General features: G+C 37.0%; 3 protein-coding genes and 1 long non-coding RNA gene across 5 annotated transcripts in view; 3 read left to right on the forward strand and 1 right to left on the reverse strand.

Annotated features, from left to right (window-relative positions):
- The window catches only part of LOC139125244 (centrosomal protein of 63 kDa-like), a 513,301-nt gene that overhangs the window by 410,201 nt on the left and 78,019 nt on the right, over window positions 1–25,081 (forward strand). The gene's annotated exons all lie outside the window — the stretch shown is intronic.
- Window positions 1–25,081, reverse strand: part of LOC139125260 (uncharacterized) — a 172,141-nt gene that overhangs the window by 120,528 nt on the left and 26,532 nt on the right. The gene's annotated exons all lie outside the window — the stretch shown is intronic.
- Window positions 382–2,033, forward strand: LOC139125255 (ephrin type-A receptor 8-like). Its single transcript, XM_070691352.1, has 4 exons — window positions 382–498; window positions 838–949; window positions 1,331–1,427; window positions 1,644–2,033. The coding sequence occupies exons 1-4, from the start codon at window positions 394–396 to the stop codon at window positions 1,756–1,758; spliced, it is 429 nt and encodes a 142-aa protein (XP_070547453.1). The 5' UTR covers window positions 382–393; the 3' UTR covers window positions 1,759–2,033.
- Window positions 17,419–19,943, forward strand: LOC139125258 (uncharacterized). Its single transcript, XM_070691354.1, has 4 exons — window positions 17,419–17,461; window positions 17,872–17,947; window positions 18,618–18,872; window positions 19,486–19,943. Exons 3-4 carry the CDS (start codon window positions 18,677–18,679, stop codon window positions 19,794–19,796), a joined length of 507 nt encoding a protein of 168 aa, XP_070547455.1. The 5' UTR covers window positions 17,419–17,461; window positions 17,872–17,947; window positions 18,618–18,676; the 3' UTR covers window positions 19,797–19,943.

Genomic DNA, 25,081 nt, shown 5'->3' on the forward strand with positions numbered 1-25,081 from the left:
TATTATTAAATTCAGGAGCTAGTGGGATAGGGAGGCTGGGGAACGCTCTAAGGTCGAAGCCAGCTGTGAACATCTGTTAGGTTGCGTCGTTCCGGGACCATCCCACTCACAGCCTTGAACCTGGCCCATTTAAACTACAATAAAACAAGTATTATTGCTCAAGCAAAATCATGGAAATTGTGAACGTGTTATTGAACTTTCTTTGATGATATACGTCATTCTCATTTTCGTTTATTACGATGTCAGCGTTTGTTGTTATGCTTTAATTTTATTAGTTTTTGTACCTATGTTGTTAAGTAAATTTATTCAAACTGATAGAGTGTGGTAATCATATAATTATATATAACAACTATTTCTGAGTCTTTTCATTTCTAGATCGTCCATAGAGAGATTATGGCAAAGACTATCGTTGTTGACAGTCAGTGGAAGTGTAAACTCTCTGGTCTTGGTTCGTCAAGTGCTGTTCTTACTGATCAAAGATACAGACAAAAGATGAAGGTAATGTCACTACGCAGTGAACCTAATAATAACCTTAAATAAATGACACCTGACGCACTTAACACTGTGCTGATACTGTTTCTTTGTTTGTATCTGTTTGTTTGTTTGTTTGTTTGTTTGTTTGTTTACATTGACTGACGATCAACCGTAATTTTGATCAGTCGAAAACAAAACAAAACAAAATACTCGTCCCACAAACTCAATATATCGTATCAGAAAGTTTCTCTTTATTTTCTCTCATTGGAATTTCACTCCGTTGCTGTAACTACAAGCCATACAATGTCTTACGTTACTTGGAAGGAGATTATAGCTTTAATAACGATATTGTCCTCCGATCAGAGTAACTTACCAATCAGATGGATAGCACCGGAAGTACTGTCAGGCAACGCGTATACTGCAGAAAGTGATGTTTGGTCTTTTGGTGTTCTCCTCTGGGAAATATTTTCATTCGGTAGGTTCAATAATTTTATCATATTCACATTCGGTCAAGTTTTCCGTGTTCGGGAAAAATGAAGGTGTTTCAAAGGTGACTATTCCTGGAATAGTTTTGAGTTTCTACAACTCTTTGCCGATAGTCATGGTGATCTAAGATAATGTCGGAAGCAAAATGTTAATAACAGTCAAGTAAGAAGTACGATACGTAGTCTGATTAATTGTAGACACTGTGTCTCTCTACACCTCTTCTGATTCTATGATTTTTCTCATTCTGCTGATTTATACTTTGGAGTTTCGGCGAAATGACTACAGAATCTAAACGACTAATGAACGCACGTAAATCTATGTTGAAGTCTATTTATCACGTAATTGATATTAAACCTCTGCTGTCTGTCAGGTGACATTCCTTATGAAACTCTTGAAGACGATGACGTCAAAGAATTCATTGAAAATGGAAATCGACTGGAAATTCCGTCAGGATGTACAGAATCCATGTGAGTTGAACCTAATGACGTCAGTGCTGCAAGTCGTTTTAGGTTCACGTTTTCTGTGAATTGTCTACAGCAAAGTCTCTTCAACAGTCATTGGTGTCCAAAGACAAAAATAACGTTTTTTGATTAAATAGTGTAGTAACTCCGCAGTAGCATTTTGCCGTTTGTTTAAAGTCACGTTGTCTTTTAAAAGCTACCCAAATTTCTCTTCTTTTACAGCTATCAATTGATGACGTCATGCTGGATGGAGATACCAGCCGAGAGGTCAACAGTCACTGACCTCGTCGACATCTTACAAAAGTTTCAGTCCGAGTGCCGGTTTATGCAACAGTGAAATTTGATTTTAAATTTCCTTGTTCGCTTCAACAGATTTCATGCTCCAAAGGAATGCAGACATTTTATAATCGTTGGCCGAGAAACATCAATACACAATACTTTTATACACATGACTGGGGAAATATGAAAATTTATGTCAGCATTTAAATCAGTTAAAGGTGGGTTTCATTGGAAATGAAATATTTGACTTTGAACCTATACAGAGTTGTAGAATCTCACAGATATTTCCTTTCTTGTACTTTCCTTTGGATAACTAAACACGCGTTTACAAAACTACTGATCATGAAAATCTAAGTTCATATTATGAATATGTGATTTTATTTCCTTCAACTTTCACCACCAATAGTTAATATCTTGAAAATTCTGATGCTCGCACTCATGGTTGATGATGAAATAGCAAATGGACAACAGACAGGAAAAGAAATTACAGTGGAAAGATAGTATTATAATTAAAATTACAATAAAACGTTTTTATGCCTAATTCTGTCGAAAGAAAAATTGCAAACAAGCTTTTTATAAAAACGGATTTCATACAAACTGCACCCATACGTTGACCAAATGATTGGTAATTTTAAAAAAAGGCCTTGGCTTCGGAGTCATTTTCCCTAGTCATAGCTCGTGAGGTATAGTGGCTACGTTAGATGTCAAATGTTGACAAATCGTCACTTTTGAAATTTGTTTGCGTGACTGAAAATAAACGTCCAATAATTTTCCTACGCTCTAGGTTCCTTTAGAGCACCTGCCTGCTATTCAAAATGTCAGCAAGTCAAAATAAAATGTTTCTAAATTTTGGCTAGAATAAGATGAATATTAAAAGATGTAAACGATAGACTGTATTTCGTTTTTCACATGAAAACCAACTTTACAATTATCAGCCACGCCCCTTTGTAATATAATGAATGGGGCCATTCAGAGATCCGAGGTATCATTTGTTGTCGTCTTTTAGGCTTCGTCTGTACAATCTTTCATATCTAATGCCATTCTCTTATTTAATTTACTCGCATATCATGTGGTCTCGAACGTTATTAACAACGTGAAATGAAAATACTCAATCAATCGTCAGTCTAAAAACATAAATTTCAAATCCATTTGAAAGAATATGTAAAAAAATATAAAACAATGTTGGAGGCAAATAACACTGGATAAAGACCGATATTTTAATACATGTATCTTTTATAAGTATTCCTGTGAGTATAATCATAGTTATTACTCAATAAAATACGAGCTCTAGAAAAAGTAAAATTATTTTGCATCGTTCGATAACTGCAGCTCAGAGGGGATAACAAGTTGAGTACCAGCTATCAATACTTGTTGGAATATAATATTGACAACTTAAACTAGCTGCGCTGGAAATCTTTGACAGGAATTGAAATGAAGAGTCCCATGACCCGGATTTGAACCCCAATACCCACTCACCTTCTACCCTATCGTCTGTTCCTGTTTCATTATTTGATTTCGCTCCCAAAATGAGCAGCGATTGGGTAAGCTGACGCGATATTTGTCGAAACTCTGTTTGTTTACGCTCGCTGTGTTCCGACAATAACCATCAGCACAGCATTGCACTCTCTACGCATACGTCACGAACAATGTGTCTCTCTGGTCAGGTATTCTTAAATTATTTCACTGCAAATAATTGTCATTCTTATTATATGTATCAGATTGTGCTGAAAGACCAAGTGTATGTTTCCGTCTGCGTTTTACGGCGTCATGGTTTTTTTGGCTCCAGTACTACTTAAAACTTTCCTGTTGATCCAGATACAAACATTTTAAACAATTTAAAGCCTTTTGACATCGACAGATTTCGATGACAATTTCGTCCATTTCCATCCACAACACATCAAGCAAACCAATATCTGCTTCTCAACTGGCGATTCATTTTGGCTCTCACAAATTCATTAAGCGGGAGACCGGGGATCCTTATAGGTGACTAGTACTCTTTATTATTATCGTTAAGCACTGTCCATTAACATGTTTAGATATCTTCAATTGTACATATAACTTTGTTAATATATGAAACTGCAGCATCACGTATGTGACGTAGGCCACTGATGATTTATTCCTTACTTAATGCGGTAGCTGTTTGTCTTCAAAATCAAAGATAATCGATTAATTCGTAATAATTTAACTGTTCATTATTCATGGATGATAGGAGGTTACCATAGGTTTGGAACATTGTTGTAAGTAATTATTTTCGGTAATGACTGTGATTTATACATGCTCGAATTACAACAACATCAGATCTTAATACATCTTCTGACGTGTATGAAAGTTCACACATGCATTTTGGAGCTGAATAGGGAACACAAGATCAATGTTGTAGCAACTGTACACAGAAGCAACATAGCGTGTAGAATTTCCAACATTTCTAGATTAGAGTCTTGTTTGATCTCCCATTCAGGGCCCAGGGAAGCAGCATTACATCTAGGCTACTATCATCAATGGTCCTTCACCAAATAGAAGCTGGTATGTGCCATGCATCAACACATTGTTTCTTGAAACCTAAACTCCCTTCAAGAAGCCCTGATTTATCGTCAGTAGTATAGTGGTGACAAAATTTACCTGTGTTTGAAACATGAACTTATGACAAAGCGAAAGTGTAACTTGCTGCTAAACCCTTTGATTCTATCTAGACCACTAACTGTCAACAAATCATTGCTGGCTGAAACCTTCAGAGGGTTGAACTAATCTACAAGGGAAGTGAACACAGAAGGACTTTGGCTACATAACGACAAACATGAGAGTCATTGACTGTTAGAGATAGGACGGGAATAGCTAGTTCCCAATAGGGCAACGTTTTATTTACTTTGTGATTAAGTTTGGTCCCAGCATCACTGTCATTGTTCACTTTTTCGTAAAGTCGTTTGGTTATCAAACGCATAATAGTTATGAAGTGGATCATGCAAACCGAATAATTAAATGCAACGGTTGGTGGCGCTGCTACACTCGATAATCCTATTATGCACAAGTCAGATGTAACTGTACTCCGGGGTAAGCTTATTACTTGTTCAGAGACGTGGTAGGGACGTGTAGCCGCATGTAAAAGGCCCAGGGCCCATTTTAGACCTAAAATCCTGTAATTTTCGGACCCCATTTTAGACCTTTATGACCTTTGACTCAAGTCAAAAGTCAAAGCATCAAAATTTTTAAAATAGTATAGGGTAAAAATGAAGCATTTTCATGACCGTGTTACTGGCAAAGCATATACTCGCATTTCGTTTAGGTTTATATGATGTTGCTGGGAAGCCATGATTTTCGAAAGATATTGCTTGAAATACTACAAAATGTGGATGAAGAAAATATCTTTCACCCTCACCAAAAGTTTGGTTCAGCTTCTGAAAATTATCAGTTATTTGCAGTTACAGTCTGATTGGTGGTCGTCTGTATACTACACCAATTCATTTTGCCATGATTGACCTGTCAGACAATTTGCGTTTACCTCTAAAATCATCTTATCAGTTACCATGGCGTGAGTTCGTCAGGTGACTAGGCAAAGAACATTAAGGTATGCATGGACTTTGTTCAATGACCGCACCTACGACACTTAAATTGGGCATTGTTCCGCTTGGTGGTCAGCCATATTGATTTTCATAAAATACCAGGCACTACGACAAAATAACGGCAGATACTTGGTTTTAAATAACTACATCAAGTTCAACACTACAAGTCATTTTGAGAGGTATGTAATCACAGTCTTCAAAATATCACCTCTAAGCAAGGTAGGAATTTTCTGTCAATTGATATTGCTTTCGTCTTTACTATCGTCTTCTGAAGTCGGTTGTAAATATCCGCCTTTCAAAGTAACGATATCTGGCATCAACTGATACAGAGATATTTCTTACTGACAGGGAAATGAAGAAGATAAGAATTTAACTTTTACACGAATACTTCATGTCCCCTTGTTTTAAGAGAGAACAAGCTCAGAAAATGTTTGCAATTGATATAGATATAAAGAGTTGCAACATCGCGCAAGTAGTTGTCATGGCCAATATGCATCATATATGGTGAAGTACATGCATATCGCCTGTAGAATGCAGCTCGGGCACAGATATCGAAACTCTGCAAAGTTTAAATCACTTTTCTGATCTACCGCTTTTGTGGGATCGTTTTGTTTCAAAATCCTGATAGAGTTAACACAGAATTGGCGGCCATTTTGGAATATCGCTAATATCGGTCACATAGCACCAAAGTTTGCACATTGACCTTCAGATTTTTATTCTTGATTTCGAAAGACAATGGTTTAAAGTTCGAGGAAAATTAGAGCAAGTCTTGCCTCTAGGCGCGTGTTACTGTAAAATTAACGAAGAAAGGCTGTTACCGACAAATGTTAACAGTTTGCTTTGATTAATCATACGGCATAAAGCAACGTTTACCATTTTATAAACCTCTTCCAAATTGCTTCTCTTTGTATTACCATAAACGTTCATTCATCCTCCTTGTTGGTATTGTACGATCGACATGGCGGAAAAGGATTCACTTTACTCAAAATTTCAATAAATGCTCGTTCCCAGCAGAGAAATATTAAAATTATTGCCAAATGTTAAATGCATAACAATTGGTATAGATTTATTGGTCACAGTATTGAGAACAATATTACACAATATCATGAGAATTGCCAATAGCAGAGTTGAAATAATATGTTTCAGTAGATAACTTGATAATCGATGAATTGCTTACTCTTTATCTTACCTGTAATAAAGACTTTGAAAAGTGTAAAGCGATAAGTAGCTATCGTTGAGATTAATCTTGATTATTCAATGCTATATGTCATCAGCTTCCTATGTAGTTTACATATATTAGCTGTTTTGATAAATTGAAAAATAAGTTTACATCATCCAGTCATTAGCTTCTTATATGGCTGTACTTATACTAGCTGTTTTAGCATTTTGAAAAATAAGTTTATAAAATGCAGCAAGAAGCTGTTGTTGAAGCACAAAACGAAAATTCTGCAAGGTATTTTTATATGACGTTCCCCTAAAAAATAAAAAGTGAATTAATTAATATTAAAAATCTCTGAGATTACAATGTCTATGTTTGGAGTATATAGGTATGCATAATTCCACATGGGCACTTGCAGCTCAAAAGCAGAAGGGCTATGCAATGCATTTTTAGAAATGTTAATAAAATAACTTGTCCGTATTTTAAATGTTTGGTGTAGCACCAACTGTTAGGCCTAAAAAAAAAAATTGTGTGTTTCCGGTAACCCGACCTACCCTAGTTCAAACCCCCGGACCCTAAACTTTTTTTTGGACCTTGAAAACAAATCCCGCGAGATTGGCTGGGAAAAGTTTTAAATCACGCGTGATTTCATGACGTCATTAAACAACAATAGCGACTGCTTGTGCAAGCGTGTTTTCTGTAACATATGAGAAATGCGATCACGTTCAAGAAAAAATGTAAAAAGTGTGAGAGGCTCCCCACCTAACTATCCAAAATGTTTTTGTGTCGAGTTTGTGTTTAATTCGTTTCAAAAATGTGTTCCTATATTCTTATCCGATTTTTTTGTGTTAATGAAAATGTTTGTTTCACCTCGGATATTTGTAGGGAAGTTTGGATTAGTGTGTACGGTAATGTTTTGTTTGTGTGGGGAAAGCTTATGGCGATTGTAAAAAGTGTGAAAGAGGCTCCCCACCTAACTATCCAAAATGTTTTTGTGTCGAGTTTTGTTTGATTCGTTTCAAAAATGTGTTCCTACATTCTTATCCGATTGTTTGTGTTAATGAAAATGTTTGTTTCGCCTCGGATATTTGTAGGGAAGTTTGGATTAGTGTGTACGGTAATGTTTTGTTTGTGTGGGGAAAGCTTATGGCGAGACGCAGCCGGACCTATGGTGTTACAAAGTTGATGAGTGGCCCTTTGACGCTTGCGTTTCGAAACCCGAGTGTGGTTTCTCATCAGTCGCAATGTAGATTCTTTCGTTAGTTTGTGTTTGTGAAAATTTATTTTAATGTATTTTAGTGGTCTTGCTCTTCGAATAGCGAGGCAAGAATATCAATGTTTGGGTCTCGTTGTGAGTCCGTTTGGTGGTCTGGTTTGTTTGGTTTTTGTTTCTTTACTTCTGTAAATTTTGTTTGACTAGTGTGTCTTTTAGGTTTTGTTTCTCTTGTAAGCAATGATTGGTGATTCTGGGAATAGATTCCTTAGTGTTGAGTCCTTCTCCAGTTCAGCCAAATGTTTCAAAAGACTTCCCTTAAGATCTTTTGTTTTTATGTAAGGGCTGTATGTTGTACTGAAGATGAGTTTGTTTGTTGCTTCTGTACGTGTACTTGTACAGTTTGTTAGTGTATTACGAATACTGTGGTTTATTTTTTCTGTTATATTCGTGATTTCATTGTTTTTGTATTCTCTGTCGAGTAGTTTGTTTCTAAAGAAAGCGACTTTTTAGTAAAGTCGTCATTGTTGTTTCAAGTGCGAGCGTATCTAGGATTTCACCTTTGATAAAGCCATTAAATGTTGCTGTCGGGTGACAAGATTCTCTATGTAGAAATTGGAATGTGTCTGTTGGTTTAGTATGTGTTTTGATGTCGAGGATATTTTCTTTGTGGTATCTTGCACCTTTGAAAACTACTACATCTAGGAATGTAATTTCTTGTGTTGAGTTTTCGTATGAAAACTTAACGTTGGGTGCATTGTGTGGATTTTTTGAATGAAGTTAGTGAGTTCGGTTTGTGTTCCCAGAAAGATTGCAAAGACATCATCTCTGAATCTTTTCCAGAAGTGAATGTTGTTGTGGTTGTTTACGATTATTTTCTTTTCAAGTTCATGAAAAGCAATGTCTGCTATCTCTGGCGAGGCATTCGATCCCATGCTGCAGCCGCGGGTTTGGCGGAAATATTGCTTGTTAAATTCAAAACTGTTGTGTTTTAGAATTAGTGAAATCATTTCTATTAAGTCTTCCGTGGTGGTTTTTGATGCCGTAATTTGTTTGAAGCGAGGTTTGTGAGTTTAATGTTTCACTGACTAGCCGAATCGCTTCGTCGTGAATTGTGTTTGTGTCCATCGACACCACGTCGAGTGTTACAAGAAATGCATGTTGGGGAAATTTGTTTTTTCTATTTCTTGTATGAAGTTTGTTGTGTCTTTTATATTTGACGGTTGTTGCTGGACCAGTGGTTTTATGAAGTAATCCAGCAATTCTGAAATTCTGTTAGTGGGACTGGAGCAGCCACTAAATATTGGTCTCCCTGCAAACGTTGAGTTTTCAAGCGGCGGTTTGTGAATTTTAGGCAATAAGTACCACTGCGGGGTACGGATTTTTATGTTTTTTGGATCGAGATACTTATAAGTATCATGGTCGATGTGTTTGTTCTCGTACATTTTGTTTAATAGTTCGTGTACTTTGTTTACTGTTTGTTCTGTGTCGCACTGTCTAGTTGTGTATAATACTGAGTGTTGCGTAATTGTCTTTTGCATTCGTGTATGTAATCTTTTGTGTTGACAATGACGATGCCTTGACCCTTGTCGAAAGGTATTAAAATTTTCACATTTTCTTTTTTGCAGAGAAAAAAAAAATTACCAAAAAAAATTTTTTTCCGACCTACCTACCCTATTTCTGAAGAGCATTTACAGGAAACACACAATTTTTTTTTTGGCCTTATCAAATGGAAAAGAACGTATTTTATGTTTACGATTTAAACACTGCAAGAATTAAAAACCCATGTTTTTTCTAAAGCAATGACACTTTTGTCCATCATTTGGTTTCAGATCCGAAGCTATTTGATATGATTACTTCGTTATAACAGTAAACTTCAGTTGTTTGGGGCTTATGTACAGTGGCCCTCGTGAACTTTGACCCAGCTCTGCATCCTGCCAAATATTTTAACTATATTTACTTCGCTGGAAATGCAAACAGAATGGGTTCTCATCTGCGATATTTTCTTTATAATATACTCATGCTTTATCTTACTTCGTCAATGCAACAGAGTTAGCCCAATCAAATACGTAGTCATGACTGTTGCTTGAGAACAATTCATTTGGCAGCCAAACATTAGTAGAGTGCAAAAATATCTTTGTCACTTAGCTTGCAAGTATTTGACCTAGGTAGTAGTCACTTTGCGGGCGAGTCAATTGATTTTGCTATCGTCTTTACTATCACCGAGTTATACAATGCCTTTTTAGTAGTAAAAAATTGTGGAGTTACACTAAAATGTCGATTAAATAACTTTCCCTGGTTTTGAATGTTTTGTTTTATAGCAGCACTCTTATCAAATGAAAAGAACATTTTGGGGGTTACGAATAAACATTGCAAAGAATTTTGCCTCGTTACTAACCCGATTTTTTTTTGAAGCAGTGACACTTATGTCAAACATTTGATTTAAGATCCGGAGCTGTTCGATATGATTAGATGTTCTTTAATCACAAAACAAATATTCTGTAAGGTATTTTTGTATAATTTTCCATGAATAATAAAAATGAAATAATTGATATTAAAAATCTCTTAGATTCCAATATTTGAGTGTGGAGAGTATAAGCAATGCATAATTCCATACGGGCACTTGCAGCCGGCTCGAATTCAGCTAAGCTGTACAGCGCCTATTTAGTAAAAAAACTTTCCCGTGTTTTGAGTGTTTGCTTTATAGCAGCGCTCTCATCTTATTAAGTGCATTTTGCTTCGTTATAAGCTGACGTTTCTTTCTGAAGCAATGACACTTAATATTTCAAAAATTTGGTTTCAGATGCAAAGCTGTTTGATATGATTACTTCGTATATCAACAAACTCCTGTTGCTAGGGTCTTATCGACAGTGTCCCTTGTGAACCTTGACCCAATAAATGCTACTTTTGACCCAGCTCTGCGTCCTGCTATTAATTTTAACTTTATCTTTGCTTGGCTGGAAGTGTAAACAGAATAGGTTATCATCAGTGACCTTTCTTTATCACATGTACCCATGCTTCTATCAGACTTCGTCAATGCAACAGAGTTAACTTATGGTAAATCAAATAAGCAGTCATGGCAGTTGTTTGGGAACTCTTCATTGGACAGTCAAGTATCAGTACAGTAAAATACTTTTGTACTTATACTTACTTTGACCTCCCGTCGCACATGTGTAGTGTCATTGGCAAATACTATACAGCAGCAGACGGAGTAGGATTGAAATTTTGCTAACAGAACAGGTCACTTAAAATTAAAGCATTCGTGACAGTGAAAGTTTTTCTGCATGATTTTGATTATTGAGTTTTTGATATTAGGTTCCTAATTCAATATAGGAAAATAGCGTGGTTAAACCATCCCAGAGATGATGAGAGGAGATAGTTTCACATGTACTGAAATCAAGACGCTGTCTTCAGAGTTAAGGGCGACATATTGTACCGACAAAAGCGTATCCAATTGTCAAACACCACATCTTTGTGTTCAAATCTATAATCAGACTATTTCAAGCTGTCCCAGACAGGAATTAATAGTTATTAACTTTTCTTATTCTTTTTTATTCTTGTTTGACCAGTCATGACCTTGTCATGAAGATTGACACTTTGTCAACGATATATGTCAAGGCTTTCATTTACAATGGCACAGTTCAAAAGGACTGTTTGCCACAAGGATCTCGCACAGACCGTTGCCGATTCTGTTTACGCATTACGCTTTTTCAGGAACTTGAAAACCTGTAAAATATAATGAGTGCAGACACATAATTGCTATCCATATAACAGTACGTCGGACTTGTTAATTTATTAAAAGGAATTTTATCAGTTTGCAAAGTTGAAAAAGGATAGGTATTTTGTCATTTCTGCAACAGATTTACATGTAGTTGCACTGAATCTCCTTTCATTTCAACGGCTTTGCTGAATTACTGGCCGATAAATAAAATTCTGACATCTCTGAAAGTCCATTATTTCTGCAAGAGCTATTTCAGATTCCTCACAGATATATGTAAACCTCTGCCTATAACAATAATAAGCATGAACGAAAAGGGAAGGAACGCTGGGACAGAGTCTGAATATTCCATTATTTACTGCGATGTCATCGCAACAAGATGTAATGTTTGTGTGAATCAAAGGTTGAACGCCAAGGCAAAATATTCGGAAAAGTATGGTTTTAGTGTAATCACACTCAGTGGTACTCTGTAATGTTGAAGCGAGATTAACCAGTAGTCTGCAGTTGTTTATGATAATAAGGCGAAACAAAAAGTTTCTCTGATAAAACATCCTTTAGTCTGACACTGTAAAATGGGAAAAATGAAAACAACTAGGTATTAACACTTCATATGTTTAGTTATGATTATAATCTAGTTGGAATTTGCAAGAGTCGGAAACTTAAGTACAAAATTCCGTCCTGGATCTGTTCGTCCCTATAATTGTAAACGTCGTTTTAAATTTCAAGATCCCAAGCCTTTTCCATACCGTATTCATGATTTGAATCAGACTCTTTCCAAGGTCCCTTCCTTTTTGATCCACTTTTGTGTCTGCTCTCCGCGGTACTGTACTCAAGCTGATCCAAAGACTGTTGAACGTCGAAAGATAAGCTGTGTCCTTAGCGTCCCTATAAAAATGGACAGCTGTTGTAGGGTACTACCTAGTGAATGGTGACTAAGTATTTCGGATAAAAACTGCTGTCCACAAAGCTGTGTTACCAGTCCGTTTGAACTATTACCTTTAGGCGTCAAGCCATAAATCCAAAATTTATTTCTACTGCACTGCTGAAAGAAAATCTACAAGGTTATCAACAGTGACCTTTTATTCAATAGACACCCATGATTTATTAACTACAGCTATGTTTGTTGGGCGACGAATCTTGCCCTAGCGTATTTGTAGCAATGGCTGGTGTAGAACGCTGAACAATTATGTTCCGTGAGCATTCGTATTAAATATTGTACCATACCATATAGCTAGTTTTGGCAAAGTCCACCAAACAGGTGCATGAAATTACCTGGAAGCAAGCGATGAGTTGTATATTCAGATACTACATTTGCCAATAATTTATGGATTGTTGAATGTTAGAACCATATCTTCTATGTCGGACATCTATTCATTGACAATGCTTGTTTTATCTCAAATCGCTGATAATTTCCTTCCAACCAGTACGTTTCAAATATTGGAATCCAACATAAAATAATTTTGGTTTATCCCGCTATCATTTAAATGAAAGAACAATTTTTCTTATATTCTTATCTTACAAAATAATCTTTAAGGATTGTGTTCACAGTTGGTAATGGTGTGTTTTAGCCTTAAAAATATAAAAAAACACCTTTATTGAGATATGTAAATAATCGTGCTCAGGGAGATTTTGTTTTTATGAGGCATTTCTACGAGTATAAGGCAAAAAAAAGATTACTTCTGGTCATTGACATGTGGCAAAAATCATGCGGCGACGCGATTTTTTTTTTTTATTTTTTTAATTTGGCGGAATTTGGTACATTTTCCCCTTTTTTCCATAAAGGCAAATGAAAAACAGGGTAAAAAAGAGTTGACGCGCACACTTTGAAATGATGCGCGCGATGAAAAGAAACAAATTATTTTTGTAGCCTTATAAGTGAACTAGTTAATTCTACATCTTACAACTCCTCGCTTCCCCGTTCATGCCGGAAGAATTTAAAGTGTTTTTGTGCATAAACATGTGGTTATTGTAACTCGCTATTAATATGGAAATATGTTTTGAAATCGTGATTAAAAGTTTACATTTAGGTCAATATGAATTGGTTAAAGTAAGGTACTGGCAAAATTACTGCCAGTGTGAATCACAAAACCCTATCTACTCTTGACGTATTTTTATTGTAAAAAAATGAAAGTGCAATCTACCATATAGGCGTACATTATGGGAGAGAGGTTGAAATTCCAACACCCATCCTGGCAACCCTCTTGATGTCGTCGCTATTATGTTCTCTTTCAGTTTAGCACCATGGCTGCTAATGCTGCATCTGAGGGCAACAACAGTCAGCGGCAAGATACAACACAGACAGAACGCACGGGAAAAGCACTTGTTATCTTTGATTCTTGGGATACCGAAAAATACGGTCTTCCAGAATTTCACAGAAATCTGTTCAAAGATATCTGCTCAAGACAAGGGGGAGCGTTGGAAGGTTTTGCTACTGTACTTGACATCACTGTTAGTGAAGCACAGGTCAAAGATGCAGGAGAAGCTGGTATAACTTTGATACCGGGTAAACGAATTGAGTACCTTGATGAGAAGGATGACCCAATTAATATTCGCTGGCTGTATTACCATACAAGTTACTACACATGTTTGCAGGAACTTGACAACGTCAAATACGTCATCGGGTATGCCCCATTCACTGCTGATGCTGCTGCTAACATTCGGAAGACTCTGTTTCCTAGCGCTAAGCTCTATCAAATCAATGCACTTCATCCTGAGCATTGTGCAAAGGTAACAACCAATGACCACCAGAAGCTCAAAAGAGATATGCTAAGAATGGCCAGTGAAGCCGATGTAGTTGTGTCTATCGGCCCGCGCATGTATGATTACTTTGAGAATGCATACAGGGCACTTAAAAAATATTCCTCACTTCTTACTCTTACCGAAGACTGGAGAAAGGTATAACAGCCAGCGAGTGACACAACAGAAGGGCATAAGACAACTCGTTATACTATCCTATGGTGAAATACGCTCCGACATCAAGGAAGTACTGAGTGAGTATGATGGAGTGGCAGAAGCTGTCAATGGAATTGCGTCAAGCCTGAAAGGAACAGGAATAAGACATGTCACATGGAATATAGCTGGTGTCGCAGGAACAACATGTTGACAATGTACGGAATCACCTATACACAATACTTAAGAGTTCTTCAGTGCAAGTGAACATCGTTCCACATTATTCAATTGAAACTTTAATAACAATGCTCCGCCAGTGTCATGTGTGTCTTCTTCCACAAAGTAAGGTGAACTATGGTTTTTTTGGCCTAGAGGGCATAGCAGTGGGTGTGCCTACTTACCTGAATGGACAATCGCAACTCGGTTACTACATTAGTGACTCCTTCAAAGATGACTGCAATCAAGTCTAGTTGAAGGTGGCATGGCATGGGGTGAAAAGGTAATGCAAGTAGCAACCAATGGGATGGAATACGAGCGTGCTAGTAAGCTAAAGGATAGGTTTACCAAAAGCGGGGAGATAGAAAAGAGCTATGCAAGAATAGCTACTTTGTTCACTGAAGAGTCAACAGCTACTGAAGGTACGTAAGATTCAGTGCCATTAGATGAACTTAAAGTTTTATTATATATATTCATACACCTGAAAGAGGAACATAAGACCAGACTATCTTTCAGGAAAATGTATTGACAATAATTTTGCAAAGAAGTATTTGCCTCCTCTTTAATTTCAAAGTTAGAATTATGTAATATATTGTATTATAGTAGGGAACTCTTTGTTCAATAAATACCTTTATATTTTACTTTGTTCATTAGGTCTTGATGCAGTTATTGCGTTTGATGCCGATGATTTTCTCCTGCATCGACAAAAACTGATGGATCAGATAAAGGCGCTATCAAGCAGAATCCAATTGATGAATCCAGGATTGAGACGATAAAGAAAAGTGTACAAGAAATAGATGATGCAGTGCAAAGATGTATAGAGCTGTTTGATGTAAATGCAATGAGAGTAGCAACTGATGACAGCAAGGAAGTCAGCATAATAATCGAAAAGAAAAAGCTGGGGCCCCACAATATCAAATCTATATATGGCAGTTCCCTTGGAATGTGGTCGATTTCCTGGGCATACTCTATCTCTACAGATTCAAGTCAGCCTGTCACAATGGTAGATTTGCCAAGGCATTTGAACCATTGCTGATAACTGATGAGATGAGAGAGTTGGTTAAGAGATTCAACATTCCACTGAAACTCAAAGCCACCTATGACCAGGAACAGTTTGATGCGATTGATGACTTTTTCTGCCAAAGTAAGTTTCAAACAACGAGCGTGATTACATAATAATGTGCAACAGCACACTGCAAACTGACTTTAAATTTAGCCAGTCAATTTTAAACCCAACCCCAAGTTCATATTACACAATCAACAAACCAGGGAAGAATGATTATCAGGTGCAGCCAACGAACAATGCACTTTTAAAGGGGTCCTTACTATGATAAGATATATTGTGTATGACAAGCAATGTGAATTGACTAATTTTAAGTCAAGAGGGTAGTTAATTAGCTGTTCATAATTTGCCCTCCCACTAAAAATTTTTCGACCTACCCTCCCGCACTCAAACTTCATTTTACCCACTTCCCACTTATTTTTGCCGTTTTCCCCTCCCCACTGTGAAGTTTTGAAGCTCCCCTGCCTTGTGGCGAAAAAAACTTGCCGATTAACCCTGCCCTTGAAAAACTTCCCCTCAAATTTTGTCATTCCATTTCCCCTGCAGACATAAAAAGTTATAAGTACTTGCCCTGTGTCCCCATCCCCGGAAACACCATGGCTCAACTTCCCCATCCCCGTTTTAAAAGTAGCTTCCCCTCTCCTCGTTTTTCGTCAAGCCCTGTCCCCCAGGACAATCGAACCGATATCTGCCCTGCCCTACAAAGAAAACTAAAATTTGCTCCCCTGTCACTTAAAAACATGTCTGAGCCCTAGCGAAAATAAAATTTCCCCTGCCCTCAAAACTTGCTCCTGGAACAGCTTTTTTGATGAACAGCTCCGTTGGCTGCACCTGGATTATCGTACAATTTGCGTTGCAGTTTATATTGGGGTTTATTTCACTACAGCTAAAATCTCTACTATGATAATAATGATAAAAGAATAAAACGCTGTTTTACAGTAATTAAAACTAATAGCAGTATTACTGGAAAATAATTTCCAGGCGCAAAATCTAAAGTTCATCCACCATAATAAAGTTCCAGATAATTCTAAAATGGCTGTTGTCTGGTTCATTCACTTAGCTATTGTCCGATAGTTGTACAATGGTTTCTTCTTGAGTTGTAGCTCAATGTCCGTCTGTTGCTATGACGATGACAGTCTATCCAATAGGAAACTACGTTACACACACAGAGTCCTTCCAGACGATCCTCCCTGGGGATTTGTTATTCCAACCCTGGTAGCAATAATCGAGTTGATGATTGACTCGAACAATTCCAGGCACTCCTTGGCTCTTCACTCAGGCAAAACAATAGGAACACATGCAGTCTACCAGTAATTCATTAACTGGGTCTCCTCTGTAAGCACAGTCATGTAAAAGACCAACCACGTTGTCTGGGAATTTTTTCTTGGTAGTAAAACGGATAATAATTCCTAAACGTACATCCACACCAAAGTACTGTCTTCAACAGTGAAAATCAGTAGTGCATTGCAATGCATTGTGGGTGAAGACGCTATCAAGGAAATTCCACACGTGTCATCACACTCAAACGACACGCAGCAGACCTAATCACATGACTTACAATCGTTACCGGGGTTACAATAATGTGTTACAGCACAATGCACGATATTTTTTCTTAGATAACTAAATTCGTAGCAATTTAAATTTTATACGATTTTTCTGTTAATTAGATTAAATTGGTCAGTTTATAAAAAATGACACTGCTTGAAATACATTTGTGGTCACGATAATGTTACAAGAAATAGAATTACTGTCAGATATACATTTTTCCTCATCAGGAATACCTAATGTGAGTGGTCAGTTTGCTGAACCAGGGTCAATGCATATTCATATGACAGAGATCTCAATCATGGACGTTCAGGAGAACTACAAAAATTTGTAAGGGTAAAACGTGAAAGTCAGAGTCAGACATTGGTACCATTACGAAGGATGTTGATGTTGAGCATGAGGTAAGTTTGAGTATTACAACTTTATTTTTGGTACGAATGTTTCTATAAGCGACGTCAATAAATGATAATTACCGTTTAACACTTTGAATCATTATAATAATTAGATATGTCAGAATCCAAGCCAGTATACTCCTTAGGTCTATATATGAAAAAAGACTCACTAAATACTTAACATATTTTCTTTTCTTTTACTTTAAATTAAGGACACAACGATTTAAGAGTTAATCACTTCAATTACATGAGATTGGTTTGTTACTATTTGTCCAATTTAAAAGTAGCTTCCTCCTGAAAATTACATGACTTCATTTTTAGCTAAAATTAACACAAGAGTTCACTTTTGACCAAATTTACTTCAACTTTTTGCTCTCACGATTATATCTAAGAAGTTCAAATTTTGTTGTATTATATAGTCTGATGAGCCACGTTTCAAGAGACCAAAGCTTGAAGATGCAGTGCTTGAAGCTGGTGAGATATCTGATGTTACAGGTTGGATGACATCTTTTGCTTCTGCGGTGCTATTTTCAACAGCAGGATGCGTATGCACAGATCAAACAGAATGGCCGACTTCACCGAATTAACTTTGAAATTTACAAAATCCATTCACAAATTTTGAATACACCAGGATTTTGGTGTCATAAACTTAATTCGATCTACACGACATCGTTGCACATCTACATGAAATTTTTAATTACATCATTATGGACGTATATATACATTCCGACTTTGATTTCAATATGATTGTACAAAAGTCATTGTTTAATAATTTTGGCTTCCAATTATCTTTTCGGTGAATTTTACTTTTATTCCTGTTATACATTAAATAATATGAGAATTGTCAAATCCAACGTATATCCTATAAGTTTTCGTAAAGGCTCGCAAACAAGATACTTAAAATCCAATGACTAATCATGCAAATTCCAAAAGGGAGGGGGCAGAATTGGTTAAATCAATATTACTTTGTATTGAGAATCAAGACAATCTATCAGACAAAATTTGATAATAGGATTTGAAAATATTTCAAACATCAGCATTTCATCTTTACCAAAGTGACAATTGTATTATCTAAAACTGAAAAAGTTTAAGATGGCTGCCTTTGTAGCTAGATGAGAGCAGTGTCCTTCTTATTCTTTCCTTTACTGCATTTCTTCTATTACAGATACACAATTACTAGCTTTCAAAACCCACAAAGCCTATAGACTCCTTCCATCTGCTGAGATGTACCTACCTACCATATTCAATGTTGACAACTACACAGCACTGAGAGGAGATCAGTGGGACTTCATACAATTCATGGTTAAGATGACAGAGAAGATTCAACACATCCTATCCACCAGACAGGAGATCTTGTCAGTGCTGGGAGTTAGAGAGTTCTTTGTCACTGACATTGACTGTGAAACACATGATTTGTATGGTAAGATGCAGCTGACTCAGTAACAAATTTGAAAGGTTGGCAGTCAACCGTATCCCTTCACTTTGGGTCCTACTAATTACCACCAATGACTGCCCGTAGCTACCTGAGGACTGCCCGAGAACTGCCCGAGTAGCAAGTAGGCCAAATTTCGCCAATTTAACACTAAGCCAATAGCTTGAACTTATATCATGCCTGGCTAGCCAAAAATTTCATTGATTTTTGTTTTCTGTAGTGGTTTAAAACGAAGCTTTGGTAGGCTGTCAAGCTGTACGCGCTGGCGAGGTTACTACCACCTCTCAGACTGAATGGTATGATCTCACTATTAAGCTGACGACGTCCTTCAAGCCCAGTGTCTTCCGTGTTCTAAAATCGCCGGAGAAAACATCAGTTTAATGCCAAATCAATGATATTTTTTGTTGGCTGGGCATGATGTAAACTGAACCTATTGGCCTAGTGTTAACATGGGCGAAATTTGGCCCACTTTTTCCTCGGGCAGCCCTCAGGCAGCTACGGGCAGTCACAGGCAGTAATTAGTAGGACCGTTCACTTTGACTTGTTAGAATACACATTTTGTCATGCACATTCATTGACTGAACACGTCTTCTTTTTGCAGGTCTGGCAGATCAATTTCTCAAACATGGCAGAGCACCACTGTGTATCAAATCATCAGCTAAACCCTATAGTCTGAGTGTTAGGAGTTTGATTCCATATAAAGTCAGTCACACAATGGTAGATCAGAAAGGTCAAAGGTTATCAGAATTAGATCAGACAGACTGGCACGAAGCATTTAAACTTGTACTGAAATATAGGGAAGAGGAAATCACTAAATTAAGGGGTAATTTATCAACAGTAGAAAATAGGGTAAGGCAGCTAAGAGTGAAAATACAGCACAGAACCAAGCTGTGCAAGAAAAGAAAAATCTAGAGTTGCAACTGAAACATGCTAAGCAAGAAGTAGAAATTGTACAGGGTCTGTTGAAGACAGAAACAGAAAAACTTCAAAGAGCAGAAACAGCATGTACAAAAGCTACATTAGGTTCAAGGCAAATTCAAGATAAGCTTACCATAGCAATGCAGGAAAAAGTAACTAGAGCAACAACTCGAAAATGTACAAGATATGAACAAAATACAGAAACTGGCTTGTTAGGGCAGATGAAATAATAACAAGTCAGCTTGTGAGATTAAAGAATTAGAATCCAAAGGTAAACAAAGTGAGATTCCCAGAGTAGATAAGAGTACATGTACACCATCATTGCCTGAGAAGACTCTGGAACAGATATCAGAAGCCATATCAATAGGTAAGGTGAGGAGTATGGTGTCAATGAGTTAAGTGGAAAGATATGTGAGATCATTGTATACACTCTAGATATCAATATTCCAATAGGCAACCACAATGGTTGCCCTATATACAAATTGTACTAGTCTACATGTGAAATGTATTCATGGTAATTTCAATATATTAAGTAGAGATAAAAAACACTGTTTACATTAGAACAATGAGCTTGCTTTATGTCAAAGACCAAATCTTTATATCAATATAATCTAACCTAGGATATGTTTTGCATAAAAAGCTACTACATGTAACACCATAATTATAAACCAGCTGAGATTTGATTTTTTCATCTTCACCACACTGATGATGCTGCAACTGAAGAGACTAAGAAAAGAAGAACAGTATTACAAATGTAAACTGTTGTTCTCAATATTCTAAATCAGAGAACACCAATCATAGTGCAGACTATATATCATATGATTGATATACCTTTGTCTTTCATTCATTTCTATGCATTAATACATTCATGCATGTGATATAACCTTGAATCAGCATCACCAGAATCTGAAATGAAACCAACAGACAAAAGGGCTTCTGCTATGTCAGAATCACCATACAGACTTTTTTGTTTCAGAGGAAACTTCTTCCAGTGTTGAACCAAAGCCTATGGTGGTACAATTACATTGGTAAGATGAAGCCAGTTGAGGGTAAACATGGAGGTAAGAGTTGGACAAGTCTGAGTGATTGTTTGTTTGTAAAGATATACTGTGTATTTTAGGCTAAAAAAGTATGTATTACTGTGTTCCCATTAGCCAAACCAACGCCGCCGGTAACTAACGGTTTTGATTGGTAAACACCTGTGGATTAACCCTTAATCTCTACTTATGTCCATACACGGAATTTCCTCCGGTGTTTTGAGGAAAACACCGTGTGTTTGCGCCCTCTACGTTCAATATATGTCTATAGTACAGGTTGGATATAAACAACAATGGCGGATGTCCAGGACGCAACTGTAGCGGCGTGTCTCCTGTATTTTCACCTTCATATGCGATCCAGACGGATTCAACAGTTCAATCGTCGCCTCAGGAATGCCCAGCAACATGGACACAACGTACTTCAGTTTGACCATGACGAGTACGCAAGAAATTTTAAGACGCCGTAGGCGATCGACCATGCGTTTCATGTACATGCTGCTTCAGCATTTAAACAAGGCATCGTTCTTCTACCTCTTCCACTTCGTCTGTTTGAGTCTGTCACTTCTTTAAACTTTGCTTTAAGGGCCTTCACTTTTCTGTGAATCTGATCGGCACTTCTGTTCAGTCCCTTTGCCATGGCTTTCTCTGCTAATGTACGATACACTAAGCTGTCTCTTGACGTGCCGTCCATCATCTGTTGAATCCAAGAATCTTTCCAGATGGAAATCAGGAGGGCTACTTCATCTTCCGACCAGTTATTTCCCCTGAAAGCTGGAGGGCATTGAACGGGAGCGAGAGATCTGTTGTCTTCCATGGTTCGTGTCGAGTCCAGCTATGCGTACTGTGCACTCGAGCTGATAGGTCAGAGGTAATGTTTTGGACAAAAGTCGTCGCGAGAGGGCGTTTACACCGTCGTTAACCGTTCTGACACACAATTTGCGTCGGCGCGCCGTTGCAGGTCTGACGAAATTCGACGCCGTAGATCGACGCCGTCGCAGCACCGTCGTTAACTGTTCTCACACGTGGGTTTTCGTCGTTGTTTACCATAACAACGGCATTCACGAACGTCGTTAAATGCTGTGTCAGAACGGCCCTTATGTCATTTGGCAAGGTGGGCGAGTTCATAGATAAGACTTTGCTAATTACAGTTGGTTGGATGGAGGAGGGGGATATCTTATCCCTATCTTAACAATTTTTCTTGGAATCGATAGTACATTCTGTTTTGAATTGCATCATATATGTTCAAAGGATATGATGCATTCATTATTATGGCGATCGTCCATGTACCCGACACGAACACGAAGTGTCTGTTACCGGCTACCAAAAAGTATGAAAAATAGTAAAGAAACAAGCTACAAAATCCTATCAGTTTTAAGTTGAAGGTAGAATAAGTCTGTGCCTTTGTATAAAATACTATAAAAATAGTAGAAAGTGAGCAACCAGCTGAAAGTTAGTCGAGGAGACCTTTACGCATATAATTTGCATCTCATTGTCGGCTACATGGACTGTGTTGCCATTATTATCAACTGACAATATATTCATCAAGTTTTCTGAGTACAATGTTCAATATAGCAATTCCAATGGCATAAATATTTGTACAATGACTGACTAATAAGTTGACATTGAAGTTGAAGGGGACCAAGTTACATCACAGATATTTTGTTATTTTGAAACAGGAATTTGCTTTAATCAGTCTCAATCAATATTTTGCATCATCAAGGGGATATCATGCAATCAAAATCAATGTACAAGTGTCAGCTGTTTTCACATCAAAGACTTTTTAAGAAATTGTAAACTCCAGCTCAATCATTTCTATGATATCACACAATCAGGCTAGCAACTATGTATGTGTATGCTAATGGTAATATATTGTCCTCTAATTTGGCAAAACAGTCACACAGCAATGGTTATTGGACACACTGACTACCACTTCAAAATATATACTATAAAATCTTGATTTTTCTCATTTTTATTTTTGACATGTAACTCAAGTCCATCATCACTCAATCATAACCAATTATACATCACCATACAAATGGTAATTTGTACTTTGAGTGAAACTTGAAAACAGGTCAGGCTGTTCATTCAACTTGAAGTTAACTGTAAACACAATCAAGAATATATCAAGTCTTCCATTGTAAGTTGATGTCTTGTAGTGAATAACTGCGTGATGATCTCATTGCTTGCCATTAGAGTCTTCATCTGTGAACAAACCATAATGATCAAGGGTATTTAGTATCTGCAAAGTTGATCCAAGTATCTCAGTATGAAAAATTTGCTAACATCTACCTTTGAGAAGCATTTGTTTCACCAGCAGTATCACATACCATCTGAAAGCTAAATTATCATAATTATAGGAATTTAGCTATGGGGCTAATTATAGCCCATATACACTATTAACGATATGTTGATGTGCTGACTCAAGTTTACTGGTATCATCACCTTATTAAATGTTCATCCTTAATTAGTCTAAAAGGCCCAGGTCTGTGTATCTAGACATGCTTTCAAGAGATGAACAAGAGACTATGAGTGACATCAAAATCAACATCACCAAGAAACGGCGTCAAACATGAGATTATTTGCCCTCTAAGGAACCAGTGCTTCAGTGAAATGCTGTTGTACATGTAATGACACCTAAATCAACGACAAATTTCAGGAAAAAACCATTCATCTGAAAGAACTGCAATGTTGTATGATTTTACTTGTGCTTGAATTCTGCTAGCAGGATACTGTTTATAAATTTATGAAACATAAATCTCTATTGTGAGAATGTTTTTTTGTCCTGGCACAGACCACTAATTCACTTTCGCGTTTGTTACCCATGAAGATAGTTCGGAAGAAAAATAGTGCAGACCTTAAAGTTTTGATCCCTGCATGGATGCTTGTCAAGTTTGAACTTTAATGTGAAGTATTTTTTGCAAAGATATTTTTCTGCCTGAATCAAAATGCAGACTGTTGTGAATAATGGCTGAAGCATTCTGTGGTAATATGAGGAGTTCTAGGGCCAATAGAAATCATAACAATAAGCCTGAATTTTGTCAAAAACACCACTGAGGGCGCTATTTTCATCGCTATCTCAAAATTTCCGTGGACTTGCCCACACAAAAAATTCATCAATAGCTAAGCTGACATCGACCTAACACCTGTTAAGAGGATTCGTGCCACTGAATTTTTTAAAATAGGAAAATTGAGCTCAATGTTACTGTGGTGGCCTATGGGGAATTAATTAGTGGTTTTGTGCCGCCTGATGTACCTAGAATGATCTGAATGACCTCATTCAGCTATTCCAGTACAACATCACCAGTTAAAACTTGGAAGTGATCTGTTATTCAGTTCAATCATTTATCAGGTGATCACTATGGCTACAGAATAAAAAGTTGAGACAGAATGCGGCTATCAATAATCGTACTGAAGTTACATTCTGTATGTTTAGATGGACAAGTCTAGCATGTATGACATGTTATCTTAACATACCCAGTGGAATGCCTCAAATTTATGCAAAATGTAGCAATTGGATTGTGAGACTTTTGATACTGATGATCTTTACTGAAACTGCATTATGTGCAGCATCTCAGAAACTTTTCGCTAATATTTTGCTGACTCCATGTCTTATTATTTTCAACCACCAATTAAGGTAGAACGCACCTCGGGACATACATTCGGACCCTCAAATTTTTACAATTCTCTCTGATATACTACATGTGGGGGTTTATTTAAAGCTCTTGGTGAAAGAAAACTTTTCACGGCTTAGTTTTTCGAAATTCGAAAATTTTTTATTTTTCCCCATAGAGTTAACACAGGAATGGCGGCCATTTTGAATTTCGAATATCGGTAAATCTTGGTAATTTGTTTCTCTAGTACCAAAATTTGCACGGTGACCCCTTTTTTTATTCTTGATTTTGAAAGAGACATGTATAAAGATTCCTCGAGGAAAGTTTAAGTCTTTCACTTTCGAGGTGCATACTACCTTAAGTAGATAATGGCACAATATTTCTAGACTCCTTAAGTTTCTGTAAATAATAACAAATTACCAGTCACCTATAGCCTTGTAAGGCTGCACTCAAAAATGTTAAGGGGAATTTAGGGCTGAAGGAATCGCGATTGAAATCTTCCTTTTTTTTCAGATCCCCCTCAATACCCTCAAAAATTTTCAAGTCCCCCGTCTATATGATCAAAAATTTCAAGTCTCTCCCCTAATTATCATACAGGCACAGTGAGTTGAATACTTTTTGCTTACCTTTC

This window comes from Ptychodera flava, assembly GCF_041260155.1.
Source record: "Ptychodera flava strain L36383 chromosome 3 unlocalized genomic scaffold, AS_Pfla_20210202 Scaffold_25__1_contigs__length_14229661_pilon, whole genome shotgun sequence".
Lineage (NCBI taxonomy): Eukaryota > Metazoa > Hemichordata > Enteropneusta > Ptychoderidae > Ptychodera > Ptychodera flava.